We start from the raw sequence: 15,530 nt of genomic DNA on the forward strand, positions 1-15,530 counted from the left end.
TAAACTCGAGACTTTTCAAGGGATTGTGAGAGGCCTGGGGCCTGGCCCCTAGATCCTTCTCATACTCATTTGGATATCTTGAAGTATGATTAAACTCATTATGCCTTGCTTACAAAATCATATATACATTTAAATGAAAAGGACCCATTAAGATATGACATAGAATCTGGTAGAAACACCTTGAACCTGTACTTCCTATTCTTTTTCTACAAGCATGCTTTAATTCTTGCAAAACTATATATATATACCTTGCAAGTATTGAACTTTCAAGTGGAAGAACGAGAAGACTCGACAGGTACGCTTTTATAGTTTACGACATCTTCTTTTCTTGCACTTTTTCTGCTCATGAACTTGCATGTTAAACAACGATGTCACCCTGCATGTCAAAACTAAAACCTTTAGGATAGCCATGAAACTGAAACCAAAACCAAATAAAATCAACCAAGATGAAATTCACCACCACAACATTCAAATATAAAACAATCAAAATTTAATCACAAACATCACAAAACAATAATTTCAACTAAATTAAGACGTCTCTATCGGATGATCAGAAATCCCTCGGAGGAGGTAACCCCCGGTTGCTAACGAGATTTCCCACTGTCTAAATGAAAGTATGAAACTCATCGAGTTGAGTTTAGTAAATACATTTGGACTAAGTAAATCTAAAAGAAAATAGTGGTACCAGAACGAGAGAACCGTAGGATCCTAACCGGTGTCGCTCTAATCAACTTTAATATGCCACATAATATTTAAAGAACCATAACCATAAGGACAATTGATTTGACATCATGACTTGACACATTAGAAAAATTAAACCTGCTACGACAAGGAGCTTGGAGCTAGCATCGTGGGCAACACAACCATCTTCAACAACAAAATATGTCTTCACCAGCTAGACCATTCTTTAGAATTAAACAACAAATCCATAGAATTTTGAGGTTGTTTGCTTATGCAAACTTAAATCCTCAATTTATCTTTAGGACTTTGTATAGCTCTGCTATACAATTTAAGCCCTAACCTGCTTTAGGTTTCCGAAGTTGTCGTCTGTCACAACCTAAATTCTCACATCTCCCAGGCTATTTGTGTGATCGTTTCACACGAATATAAACTCTAATTAATAAATTTGGCAGGATTAATAAATTGGCAGGATGAAATATTTAAATATTTCTCCTCTAAATTGAAGCCAAATAATATGATAGACTGGGAAGTCACTGAGGTTCTCCTCTGGACCTATGACATCCCCTAGTCCTTACCACTTGGATTCCAAAGTAAAATGTTCCAAACTTGAGTCATTCCCCTTTCCCATCTCTTTGTCCGATCTCGTTGAAAAGTCCTAACCTTTTGACCTCTTTGAAGAAAATATCCCCCTGATTTTTATCGAGAGTTTTCTTAGGTGACTTCGATTATGTAGGATGTAATTAACTATAGGGGCTTGCCCTTATATGAAGCTTTTCCGAACCCAACTTAATATAAACCCTATTTAATTCTTCGTATTAAATAGGAGAATTTTTGAAGGTCAACATAAAATGGTTTCACAGACTTAAACGGATATCATACAATCTTTAGTTTATTTAATTGAGCCTTCAACAGTAAGTAATGTATCTATCCGGTGCACTATTTGCGGTATTAGGCTCGTTTATCTAAATAACTAGGGATCTGCGATCAGTTCGATCTTGTGTTTTCAAAAATCTAAAATACTATTTTTTTCTAAATTATATACATATTAAATTAAATTAAAACAGGTGTTAGGATATCCATCATAGCAGCCGACAACTTAACAACTTCTAACTTTTTAGTGCGACGGGATGATGTGGATTAAGTTTAGGTTGTTAATAATGTTTAGGCTTTGAAATAAGATAAAGTTTTGGATGAAGTTTGAAGTTGGATTTTGGTGGAATTTAAAAATTAACTTGTACAAGTTATGAAATTTTATATATGATGGATTTGAACTTACTTCCATTGACTTTTATATGATTTTTTGAGTTAATTTTTTTTTTTGTTGGATTTATTCGAAATTTATGTAGGATTATTGACACATTTATTATAACAATTAGATGGGAATTTAATGTGAGATTTGAAATATATTTGATTTATAGTATTTGGGCGAGGTTTAATGTTGAGTTAAATGAGGGTTTGCAGAATTAATTTGTAAAAGTTTGATTTAGTTGTTTAAACTTATGTTGGTCTTAATATTATTTTATATTTTGATTTAGTGTTATTAATATGTTTAATTTATGAAATCTCATTGTTAGTTTTGGTACTTTTATATAAAATTTGAGCTAGGTTGAAATTGAAACTAATTAATTTTCTTATCATGACTTAGTTTGGATTCATACCTTATTTAAATGGGAATAAGTTTGAATTTAGTTTTATGATTTATTGCAAGTTATTATGTATTATAATTGTTAAAGTCTTAAGATTTTATTCATGGTTTTTTATTTAAATATATATTTTTTGAATTTTAATTTTTTAATTTGATAAGACAGTAAAAAAAATTTACAAAAGGTAAATTTTAATTAAATAAAAAATATTTTAAACTATCCAATTCACATTTTATTGGTTGTGCCAAAAAAAAAAAAATTAGTGCTCATCCTCTTTAGGCACTCTTTAGGCAAAAGTATGATGGTGATCTTTGAAACTTATGTAAAGCTAGAAGGAAACAATATGTTAGTCGATTAATGGAAAATAAAAAAGAAAACAGTAATTTGAAACTAAGAGTGAAGTAGACAAGCAAGAGCGCAGTATCAATCGTAAATGACAGTATCAACTATATAGAAGTACTCAATGTCATAAATATGAGTATACTGACATTGTAAGAGAAATTTACAAAAGTAACTTTTATATAAATGAAAAATATTTGGAACTATGCAATTCACATTTTAATGGGTGTGCCATAAAATTAATTTAGTACTCATCCTCTTGAGGCATAAATATGATGATGATATTTGAACTCATGTAAAGCTAGAAGGAAATCATATGTTAGTTGATGATTAATGGAAAATAAAAAAAGAGAATGATAATATGAAAACTAAGGGTGAAGTGGGCAGGTAATCACTCATCTTGAAGACATGGTTGATAAAATTGTCAGGCGCTCAGAAAACTCTCATAAAAAATATATATAAGAAGAAAAGACACTTAGAATATAATAACCTTTTTTGAAACAATAATCTTTAAGATTTATCAATATGGATAAAAATACATGAACATGTATATAAAATAGGTATATGATATCATATTTTTTTCTAAAATATAAACGATATGTTCCTAAATTATTATAATACTTAAAAGTGTATAAAATTTATATAAAACTTTAATGAATACACAACCTTGGCCAAAATCTAAAATTTTTTTTGGTGAGCTAATAACCATTGCTATTATGCTTCTAAGAGATTGCAAGCTTATTAATAAAAGAAGCTAGAATGCTAATAAAAAACATTAATTGCTCATTATCATCAAAATAATATTAACAAAGATCATTATTTTAATGGACCTATGAAATCAACTATCATAATTTATTTTTATTATATATATATATATATATATATAATAAGTAAATCCTCAACTTTTAAAATCATAAAATGAATTAAAAAAAAAAACACGAGAACACAATAAATAATGACTTCAACGCACACCATGCTGCGATGTGATCGAACAGAACCCAAAGTCAAACCATCACACCCTCACACCCACCAATCCATCAATATTATATTTCTGCCTTGGCCGCCGGCGACAGCCTTAACGGTCTTCAAGCGTCACGCATCCAGCTGTCTAGGCTTCCTCGCCGCCGACATCCACGTTTCACGACCTCCCTCCCCTATTTACATACCCCGCTGTCCTATCGCCCTCAGCTGCTCCATCTCTGCGCGCCGTCCGTTTAAAACGTGAGTGTTTTCCGTCGCCGCCGTAACTCCGTAACGTCGCCGCATGTACGGAATGACCAACGGACGGCTCCGCGGCCGTCTGCGCGGCTCGATCTTCGCCGTGTGATGGAGCGCAGAGCCCAATGCGATTCAGAGGAACGAAATAATTATATAATATCTTTGAGATTATCTCTTTGATTAAATTATCATTAAATTTTGCTGTTTGCTTACAAAGATACTATCTCTTTTCCCGATAAGAGCTGAGGAACCCGAAGCCATCTTGCTCAGATGGAGACAAACGACAGAGAGCGACAGCACTTTTTCTTCTAATTTAATCCTTATTTTCGAATCACGATGAGCAGCAGAAGCTCCCCAGCCGCAAGCGCGGGACCTGCTTCTCCTTAATCTTTATTTGTCAAAATTTTGTTTAAAAGTAATGATTTTTGTTGAAGTTTTGATGATCAAGTTCTTAAAGGTACAATCTTTAGATTAATCAGTAAGTGTTTGATTATGGATTAAAAGCAGAGGTTTTTTTAGCAAGTTTTCTGAATGATGACTGTGGGGATATTTATCCTCTCAGGTCTCGCCCAACCCTAGAGCAACTCAGCTAAATATCAGAAGAAGAAAAAATTGCCCGAAATAAATCTTGAACCCATCTTCTTCTTCTTCTCTCTCTATTCAAAATTAGCTATAAATGCTAGCAATAGCAACACTCAAAGCCATCGCTCTCTTATTTGGTTTCTACTCTCTCTTGCTCTTTAATTTTCTCTCTCTGCTGTGGTGCATTTGTTGCAAGCTGAGACCTTTCTGCTATCCTAAAATGGCGAAGCCTTGCAGCTCCATCTTACCTGCAGGTAGGCGGACCGCCATTCGGGATTTTATTTTCTGCGGAGTAGGCTATGTCTGAGCTCGGAGAAAGCAGGGAGCTTTCCTTCTGCAGCCTTTCCTCTTCCTCCCTGTTTTTCTGAGTTTCTCTGAAACCTACTCTTTTTTTAGCCTTTTTGTTGGTAGACTTGCTAGGTTAGGTAGGAGAAGGGAGGGTGAGGGGACAAATGAACAGTACGGCGGCAGCGGTGGGGTTAGGATGCAGACCACCGTTCACGGCGTCGCAGTGGGAGGAGCTCGAGCACCAAGCTCTCATTTTTAAGTACCTCATAGCAGGTATTCCCGTCCCACCCGAGCTGCTTCTGCCGATTCGAAGGAGTTTTGAGACCATGGCCACCCGCTTTTATCAACATCCAGCTCGTAAGCACGTTTCACTCATCTTTTCCCCTTCCACTTCTCTGCCCTCTATCTGCCTAAGAATGTTGTAAAATTTCATCTTTTTTTTTTTCCTTCATCGTAGTAAAGATTGGGTTTTAAGTTTATTTTAATGGATCTCTCTGTGCTCTCCAGAGCTTTTTTATTCTTAGTCTTTACTGCTTGTTTTCTTAATGCTCCAAGTTTCTTTATCATCATTACCGTTTATATTACTCTGCCTCATTTTCATGAATTTACGACTTTGTTGCCTGCGCTCACATCAGTTGTCTTTTTTTTCATTTTTTTTTTCGAATAAAGTTCTCAATTTTAACGGCTAGCATTGACAGATCTGAAACTTCTTCCTGGTGGTTCATCGTTTTCCATTGATCTGATATGATATTTTAACTTGTTTTTTGTTCTCCGTTCTTCTAAGTGGGTTACTGCTCCTACTACGGCAAGAAACTCGACCCAGAACCAGGCCGTTGCCGGAGAACAGACGGCAAAAAATGGCGGTGCTCTAAAGACGCCTACCCTGATTCCAAATACTGTGAGCGGCACATGCACCGCGGCCGCAATCGTTCAAGAAAGCATGTGGAAACGCCGCCAGCCCTCTCCCAGTCTCAGTCCTGCTCCACCGTGACCTCTCTTGCTCCCACCTCTCTGGGGAGTTCCGCCACCGGAACTGGAGGCGGCGGCGCCGTTTCAGTCGCCGGAGGAAGTTGCAGCAGTGGGAGCTTTCACAACCTTCCTCCCCACTCCATTTCTTCAATTTATCATCATCAAAGTACTGGACTTGGCGCTGTGGCTTCCTCCCATCTTAGCATTGATCCAGCTTCATATGGAAACTTTGCCACCAAAGATTTCAGGTAATGATTCTGAATCATTATTTCGAGAAAAGATTATAGCTTTTAGAGTTGTGTTGCTGATCTTGAAGCTCTGGCTTTTAGGATCCATTTTTAGCGTGAGATATAGCTTTTATTTTTGCAACCCCACTCTGTGGGGATGAGCTACAGAGCACTCTGAATTATTCCTAAAAAAATTATGCTCTGCTGAGAGCAGAGATCAAGACAGCTTTAGCAATTTTTATAATTTTTTTTAAAAATAATACATTAATGTGGAAGGTAAGCTCTTAAATAAACTAGGATTCTTGATCTGTTTTGCAAATTCGAAGTATTCTTGTACTAAAATATCATAAATCTACCTGGAAGAGCAGTAAAGTAAGCTTATTTAATCAGAGTTTTTGATTAATTTGGAATTGATTGTTAATCTGACACACCTGTGGAGTTTAGCAAGCGCAGAAGAATCTTTCTGCTCCTTTGTTTCTTTAGGACAAGTCTACTACTTTCTCAAAGTTCAATATTTGTTTAATCTACTGCACCAGTAGAAAACTATGTACAAATATATAAATAACCAAGCTGCTATCTTTGTTAAAACCAATAAATTAAGTTTCAGATGCTTCTATTGATTGCTTTGACTTGCTATGATTATCATTCATGATGTTTTAAGTGAGGAATAGCAGAAAAGCTGCCTTCTTTCACTTAAAATTGAAATTTGAGATGAGATGTAGTAATTAGCGTTTGTTATTCTACGAAGCATTAATAATGGTTGTCAGTACAGTAAGCTTAGATCATTGAATATCTGATGCTGCTAAGCTTGGTTTGACTGCAGTTTGTAAATGAGTGGGGAATCAATCAAATTTGATTTTTATTTCACAATTTAATTGATTGAATGAAATAATGATTTACAATGTTTTTACTATATCTATAAGGAATGAAATGAGCACTATTTTTTTATATTAATCTAGTCATTTATTCTGATCTGTTTGCATTGTAACTATAGCTCTTTTTGGGGCGTTTACATACAATATAATTCTTATGTATTTACATATCTAACACATTAACATTTCATATTTACGTGTATAGCTTCTAAATTTTTAATATTTGATGAAAAATGCCACTACTATTCACTTTTTGAAAGTAAAAAATACTTTTTTTTTCATACATATGTTTATGACTCTAAAGTGTCATAAATGTAAACATGAGACCTTAGGTGTTTGATATGTAAATACATACAAATTGTGTCATGCGAACGCAAATTTCCCTCTTTTTATTTGATACTTGTCTTCATTTAGAAGATATCTTTCTTTTGAACATGTCTGCCTTTTTGTTACATAGTTAGCTTTTAGGTTTGAGGGACTCTCTCTCTTTATTTTTTTTTGGAATATTTACATAAGAACCACTAAATTCTTACGTATTTACATATCTAACACCTAAATTTCAATTTTTGCACATTCCGCCTTTACCTTTGCAAGAAAATGTGCATCACTTTTATAAAGTTGAAATAGTGGTATTTTTTATCTGATATGAAAGACTTGGGTGGCACAATTGTAAAAAAAAAAAGGGTGTTATATTAGATAAATTCATAAGAATTTGGTGCTATGTATGTAAATGCCCATTTAATTTTTTTATTTCCTGGTTTATAATCTCTAGTTTAAATTAGTTTTTTTTTTCTTTTTTCCTTTCAATTTATGACAACTCAACCTATTCCGATTATGGTAATTATTGGAATGAAATTTATTATAACGGTCATTTTATTTGACAACAAACGCTGGTTTTTGTTTGTTTTCATGTAGTTTAAGAAATTTAGTGGGAATGAAATTTGTAGAATTTGTGGTTTTATAATGTTTAATTTCCATTTTATAACACCCTATTGAGCACACCCAAATTTTCAGTTTGCAGATTTTCATATCTAATTTTTATTTTCTTCACCGCGTTGTTCTCATTTGAAGGAGCAAAGTGTCAACATAGTCCCCGAGTATTTAAATGTGGTCGTTTTAGTCACAGAGTTTATAGAAATATCAAAACAGTCTTAGAGTTTATAGAGGGACAATTATAGCTCAATTTAAATGGGGTCGTTTTAGTCACAGAGTTTATAGAAATATCAAAACAGTCTTAGAGTTTATAGGACAATTATAGTTGGGACTATTTTGACATTTTTATAAACTCTAGGACGGAAACGGCCTCATGGGACTATTTTTTGGAAATCTAGGACGGAAACGGCCTCATGGGACTATTTTTTGCACTTTAATCTATTTGAAGTCTTTGTTGAGTGCACAATCATGATTAGATATATGATTTATATTTCTCATTTCCCATAGCATAAAACTACAATTTTGCTGTTTGTTCATTAGTTTGGAGTTTGAATGTTCCTTGGGAAAGTTGTTCTTATAATACACATCACTTTGAAGCTTTAAAATTATGCATGAAAAGTTGTATTAGCTTTTACAAAGTAATTATAGTGTTGTTTTTGATGTTCTATTAAATATTTGAGTGTTATGTGAGAACTACGTAGTTCTTCATCGTCTAATCATGCTGTGCAGGTACGTTCATGGATCAAAAACCAGCCTTGAGGAACGCGGCCTCTATTCTGACGCTCCTGCAAGCGCGAGACTGCTCAGCATGGACTCCTCTTTCGACACTTCATGGCGCCTGTTGCCATCTCCGGCCACCGCATCTCCATCTTCAAAAGATAAAGATGGCTCATTTCTCCATGGCAACTACTCCCAATTTCAGCCTCTGCAACAGCTCGGCCAAGTGACCATCAGCTCCTTCCCAAAACCAAATCATCACCAGCACCAACATTCCTTCTTCGGCTCCGATTATGGATCCGCAGAGTCTCCGATCAAGACCGATCAACCTTTACGACCATTTTTCGATGAATGGCCCGGTACGAGAGACTCGTGGTCAGATTTAGAAGACGATAGATCCAACCGCAACTCTTTCTCCACCACGCAGCTCTCCATATCCATTCCGATGTCGTCTTCTGATTTCTCTACCACGAGTTCTCGATCCCAAAATGGTGAGTTGCTGCTGCTCATCTTCATGCAATTAGAATAAGGGGCATTTACTTATATGGCACACATTTTTTTTGTGTTTGCATATCTCACACATATGCTTTCATACTTACTCGAGGCATTTATATGCGCAACTTGAAATGCTTGTGTACTTACATTTCTTGCAAACTTTCATGTTTTACACCTAGCATTCAAGTCTTTGCTATCACATCGAAAGTAGTACTATTATTAGTTTATTAGTTTTTAATTGCAAAGTTAGGGGTGTGCATTATTTGTTCTAAATCAAAAATCGAACTGAACCGATAAAGTTTGGTTGGTTCAGTTCGGTTCGGTTTCAAAAATAGATTTCGGTTTTTAGTTTTTTCTTATTACTTTAATATTTGATTTTAATTTTCATTCAGTTGAACAAACCGAAAAAGTAAAATTTTATAAATTTTGATTTGATTTTAATTTTCATTTTGAACAAACCGAAAAAGTAAAATTTTATAAATTTTTTTTATTATATTTAAATTTCATCAAAAATTTTATGCAACATTTGATTGAAATAAATAGAGGATTCATGAAATTAAATTGATATTATGTAGGTGAGATGATATAATTTGGAATGTTTTTTCTTAATCAAATTCTAATAAACATTCATCAAAATTTAGATTTATCTAGTTTTTTTTTTTCTTCTTATTTTGGCTATAATTGGTTTGACCGATTTTAAAACCGATCTATCGGAACATATACCGAATGCTCACCAATAAGTGAAATATACATGTATGTAAATTCACTTTTATATATATCACTCAAATCTTTAATATCACATCAAAACTAGAGCTGCCATTGCTACTTTTTCAAAAGTTAAATCCACATTTGCATGCATTGATTTAAGAGTGCTCCGCATTTAGGTATGAAAATTTACGTGTGTGATAATGTAAATACGAAAAAATTATGTACTACGTATATAAATTTTTCTCAGAATCGTGACAGCACGAGTTAATCTAATTCTTGGTGTTGCAGATGATTAAGAAGCCTTCTGAGTTCGAAGCTGGATTCATTTTAAATCAGTTGCAGCAGCAATTTATCATGTCCATGGCTGCTTTGTATGACTGTTACTGAGCTGTTTTTTCTTCTTGTTCTCTGTCCAGACTTAAATGTTCATCATTTCTTTCACAATTAAGCAAACTTTGTTTCCTTCTAATACTTTTATGCTTTATCTGGAGAAATTCTGGTTCCTGGTCTGAGGGGACATTTTCATACATATCATCGAATTCTTGTATATTTACACATCTAACACAAATTTTGCTTTTTTTTTTTTACATTTATACCATCCAAATCATTCATATCATATTAAAAATATCATTGTTTTAACTTCTACAAGGTGAAATAGACTTTCATGAGGTGGCATGTAAAAATGGAAGTTTAGTTATTAGATATGTAAATAAGGAAATGTATGTGGGTGTTCCATGGAAAAGAAGTTTTTAAATTTCTTACATTCTGATCCATATCTAAGGTTAAATGAAAGGCTTGGGAACAGATACTTTGTTTCCCTATCAGAGGTACAAATGCACCCATGATTTATGTTCAGCTTGTAGTTCTGTCTTGTCCTTTGATGGCCTATGGAACCCACACATTTGATGATTGGGGCAGTTGCATAAATACTACTAAATTCTTATGTATTTACAAATGTAACCCCTAAGCTTCTTTTTTTATATGCATACCACCTTACCCTTTGCATGAAAAGGTATGCTTCAAAAAGTTAACATGGTGTTTTTGTTGTGATATGAAAGAACTGAACTCATTCTTTCAAAATCTTGTTTTATGTCATGATATTTATTCTGTAAACTGTAAACTGAAAACTTTCAGTGTAATTTACATATATACCCACACAATTCTTATGTATATTTTACATATCTAACATCTAAAGACTAGTAATTTAAGACAGGAGTGAGGAAAAGTGATAAAGCTGTTATCTTTTGTTTTATATCATGATATTTATTCTGTGAACTGAAAACTTTCAGGGAAGTTTACATACATACCCACACAATTTATGTATTTACATATCTAACATCTAAAGACTAGTAATTTAAGACAGGAGTGAGGAAAAGTGATAAAGCTGTTATCTTTTGTTTTATATCATGATATTTATTCTGTGAACTGAAAACTTTCAGGGAAGTTTACATACATACCCACACAATTTATGTATTTACATATCTAACATCTAAAGACTAGTAATTTAAGACAGGAGTGAGGAAAAGTGATAAAGCTGTTATCTTTTGTTTTATATCATGATATTTATTCTGTGAACTGAAAACTTTCAGGGAAGTTTACATACATACCCACACAATTTATGTATTTACATATCTAACATCTAAAGACTAGTAATTTAAGACAGGAGTGAGGAAAAGTGATAAAGCTGTTATCTTTTGTTTTATATCATGATATTTATTCTGTGAACTGAAAACTTTCAGGGAAGTTTACATACATACCCACACAATTTATGTATTTACATATCTAACATCTAAAGACTAGTAATTTAAGACAGGAGTGAGGAAAAGTGATAAAGCTGTTATCTTTTGTTTTATATCATGATATTTATTCTGTGAACTGAAAACTTTCAGGGAAGTTTACATACATACCCACACAATTTATGTATTTACATATCTAACATCTAAAGACTAGTAATTTAAGACAGGAGTGAGGAAAAGTGATAAAGCTGTTATCTTTTGTTTTATATCATGATATTTATTCTGTGAACTGAAAACTTTCAGGGAAGTTTACATACATACCCACACAATTTATGTATTTACATATCTAACATCTAAAGACTAGTAATTTAAGACAGGAGTGAGGAAAAGTGATAAAGCTGTTATCTTTTGTTTTATATCATGATATTTATTCTGTGAACTGAAAACTTTCAGGGAAGTTTACATACATACCCACACAATTTATGTATTTACATATCTAACATCTAAAGACTAGTAATTTAAGACAGGAGTGAGGAAAAGTGATAAAGCTGTTATCTTTTGTTTTATATCATGATATTTATTCTGTGAACTGAAAACTTTCAGGGAAGTTTACATACATACCCACACAATTTATGTATTTACATATCTAACATCTAAAGACTAGTAATTTAAGACAGGAGTGAGGAAAAGTGATAAAGCTGTTATCTTTTGTTTTATATCATGATATTTATTCTGTGAACTGAAAACTTTCAGGGAAGTTTACATACATACCCACACAATTTATGTATTTACATATCTAACATCTAAAGACTAGTAATTTAAGACAGGAGTGAGGAAAAGTGATAAAGCTGTTATCTTTTGTTTTATATCATGATATTTATTCTGTGAACTGAAAACTTTCAGGGAAGTTTACATACATACCCACACAATTTATGTATTTACATATCTAACATCTAAAGACTAGTAATTTAAGACAGGAGTGAGGAAAAGTGATAAAGCTGTTATCTTTTGTTTTATATCATGATATTTATTCTGTGAACTGAAAACTTTCAGGGAAGTTTACATACATACCCACACAATTTATGTATTTACATATCTAACATCTAAAGACTAGTAATTTAAGACAGGAGTGAGGAAAAGTGATAAAGCTGTTATCTTTTGTTTTATATCATGATATTTATTCTGTGAACTGAAAACTTTCAGGGAAGTTTACATACATACCCACACAATTTATGTATTTACATATCTAACATCTAAAGACTAGTAATTTAAGACAGGAGTGAGGAAAAGTGATAAAGCTGTTATCTTTTGTTTTATATCATGATATTTATTCTGTGAACTGAAAACTTTCAGGGAAGTTTACATACATACCCACACAATTTATGTATTTACATATCTAACATCTAAAGACTAGTAATTTAAGACAGGAGTGAGGAAAAGTGATAAAGCTGTTATCTTTTGTTTTATATCATGATATTTATTCTGTGAACTGAAAACTTTCAGGGAAGTTTACATACATACCCACACAATTTATGTATTTACATATCTAACATCTAAAGACTAGTAATTTAAGACAGGAGTGAGGAAAAGTGATAAAGCTGTTATCTTTTGTTTTATATCATGATATTTATTCTGTGAACTGAAAACTTTCAGGGAAGTTTACATACATACCCACACAATTTATGTATTTACATATCTAACATCTAAAGACTAGTAATTTAAGACAGGAGTGAGGAAAAGTGATAAAGCTGTTATCTTTTGTTTTATATCATGATATTTATTCTGTGAACTGAAAACTTTCAGGGAAGTTTACATACATACCCACACAATTTATGTATTTACATATCTAACATCTAAAGACTAGTAATTTAAGACAGGAGTGAGGAAAAGTGATAAAGCTGTTATCTTTTGTTTTATATCATGATATTTATTCTGTGAACTGAAAACTTTCAGGGAAGTTTACATACATACCCACACAATTTATGTATTTACATATCTAACATCTAAAGACTAGTAATTTAAGACAGGAGTGAGGAAAAGTGATAAAGCTGTTATCTTTTGTTTTATATCATGATATTTATTCTGTGAACTGAAAACTTTCAGGGAAGTTTACATACATACCCACACAATTTATGTATTTACATATCTAACATCTAAAGACTAGTAATTTAAGACAGGAGTGAGGAAAAGTGATAAAGCTGTTATCTTTTGTTTTATATCATGATATTTATTCTGTGAACTGAAAACTTTCAGGGAAGTTTACATACATACCCACACAATTTATGTATTTACATATCTAACATCTAAAGACTAGTAATTTAAGACAGGAGTGAGGAAAAGTGATAAAGCTGTTATCTTTTGTTTTATATCATGATATTTATTCTGTGAACTGAAAACTTTCAGGGAAGTTTACATACATACCCACACAATTTATGTATTTACATATCTAACATCTAAAGACTAGTAATTTAAGACAGGAGTGAGGAAAAGTGATAAAGCTGTTATCTTTTGTTTTATATCATGATATTTATTCTGTGAACTGAAAACTTTCAGGGAAGTTTACATACATACCCACACAATTTATGTATTTACATATCTAACATCTAAAGACTAGTAATTTAAGACAGGAGTGAGGAAAAGTGATAAAGCTGTTATCTTTTGTTTTATATCATGATATTTATTCTGTGAACTGAAAACTTTCAGGGAAGTTTACATACATACCCACACAATTTATGTATTTACATATCTAACATCTAAAGACTAGTAATTTAAGACAGGAGTGAGGAAAAGTGATAAAGCTGTTATCTTTTGTTTTATATCATGATATTTATTCTGTGAACTGAAAACTTTCAGGGAAGTTTACATACATACCCACACAATTTATGTATTTACATATCTAACATCTAAAGACTAGTAATTTAAGACAGGAGTGAGGAAAAGTGATAAAGCTGTTATCTTTTGTTTTATATCATGATATTTATTCTGTGAACTGAAAACTTTCAGGGAAGTTTACATACATACCCACACAATTTATGTATTTACATATCTAACATCTAAAGACTAGTAATTTAAGACAGGAGTGAGGAAAAGTGATAAAGCTGTTATCTTTTGTTTTATATCATGATATTTATTCTGTGAACTGAAAACTTTCAGGGAAGTTTACATACATACCCACACAATTTATGTATTTACATATCTAACATCTAAAGACTAGTAATTTAAGACAGGAGTGAGGAAAAGTGATAAAGCTGTTATCTTTTGTTTTATATCATGATATTTATTCTGTGAACTGAAAACTTTCAGGGAAGTTTACATACATACCCACACAATTTATGTATTTACATATCTAACATCTAAAGACTAGTAATTTAAGACAGGAGTGAGGAAAAGTGATAAAGCTGTTATCTTTTGTTTTATATCATGATATTTATTCTGTGAACTGAAAACTTTCAGGGAAGTTTACATACATACCCACACAATTTATGTATTTACATATCTAACATCTAAAGACTAGTAATTTAAGACAGGAGTGAGGAAAAGTGATAAAGCTGTTATCTTTTGTTTTATATCATGATATTTATTCTGTGAACTGAAAACTTTCAGGGAAGTTTACATACATACCCACACAATTTATGTATTTACATATCTAACATCTAAAGACTAGTAATTTAAGACAGGAGTGAGGAAAAGTGATAAAGCTGTTATCTTTTGTTTTATATCATGATATTTATTCTGTGAACTGAAAACTTTCAGGGAAGTTTACATACATACCCACACAATTTATGTATTTACATATCTAACATCTAAAGACTAGTAATTTAAGACAGGAGTGAGGAAAAGTGATAAAGCTGTTATCTTTTGTTTTATATCATGATATTTATTCTGTGAACTGAAAACTTTCAGGGAAGTTTACATACATACCCACACAATTTATGTATTTACATATCTAACATCTAAAGACTAGTAATTTAAGACAGGAGTGAGGAAAAGTGATAAAGCTGTTATCTTTTGTTTTATATCATGATATTTATTCTGTGAACTGAAAACTTTCAGGGAAGTTTACATACATACCCACACAATTTATGTATTTACATATCTAACATCTAAAGACTAGTAATTTAA

General features: G+C 32.4%; 1 protein-coding gene across 2 annotated transcripts; it reads left to right on the forward strand.

The window, feature by feature from the left end:
* The first annotated feature begins 4,226 nt into the window (after positions 1–4,226).
* Positions 4,227–10,166, forward strand: LOC110020316 (growth-regulating factor 4-like). Of its 2 annotated transcripts, XM_020718377.1 has the most exons (5): positions 4,227–4,717; positions 4,875–5,108; positions 5,536–5,968; positions 8,482–8,960; positions 9,961–10,166. In XM_020718377.1, the coding sequence occupies exons 2-5, from the start codon at positions 4,916–4,918 to the stop codon at positions 9,966–9,968; spliced, it is 1,113 nt and encodes a 370-aa protein (XP_020574036.1). In that variant the 5' UTR covers positions 4,227–4,717; positions 4,875–4,915; the 3' UTR covers positions 9,969–10,166. The 2 variants fall into 2 exon arrangements, with proteins under 2 accessions (XP_020574036.1, XP_020574035.1); XM_020718376.1 differs by having other exon boundaries at positions 4,227–5,108.
* The last annotated feature ends 5,364 nt before the right edge of the window (positions 10,167–15,530 follow it).

This window comes from Phalaenopsis equestris, unplaced genomic scaffold (assembly GCF_001263595.1).
Source record: "Phalaenopsis equestris unplaced genomic scaffold, ASM126359v1 Scaffold000094, whole genome shotgun sequence".
NCBI lineage: Eukaryota > Viridiplantae > Streptophyta > Magnoliopsida > Asparagales > Orchidaceae > Phalaenopsis > Phalaenopsis equestris.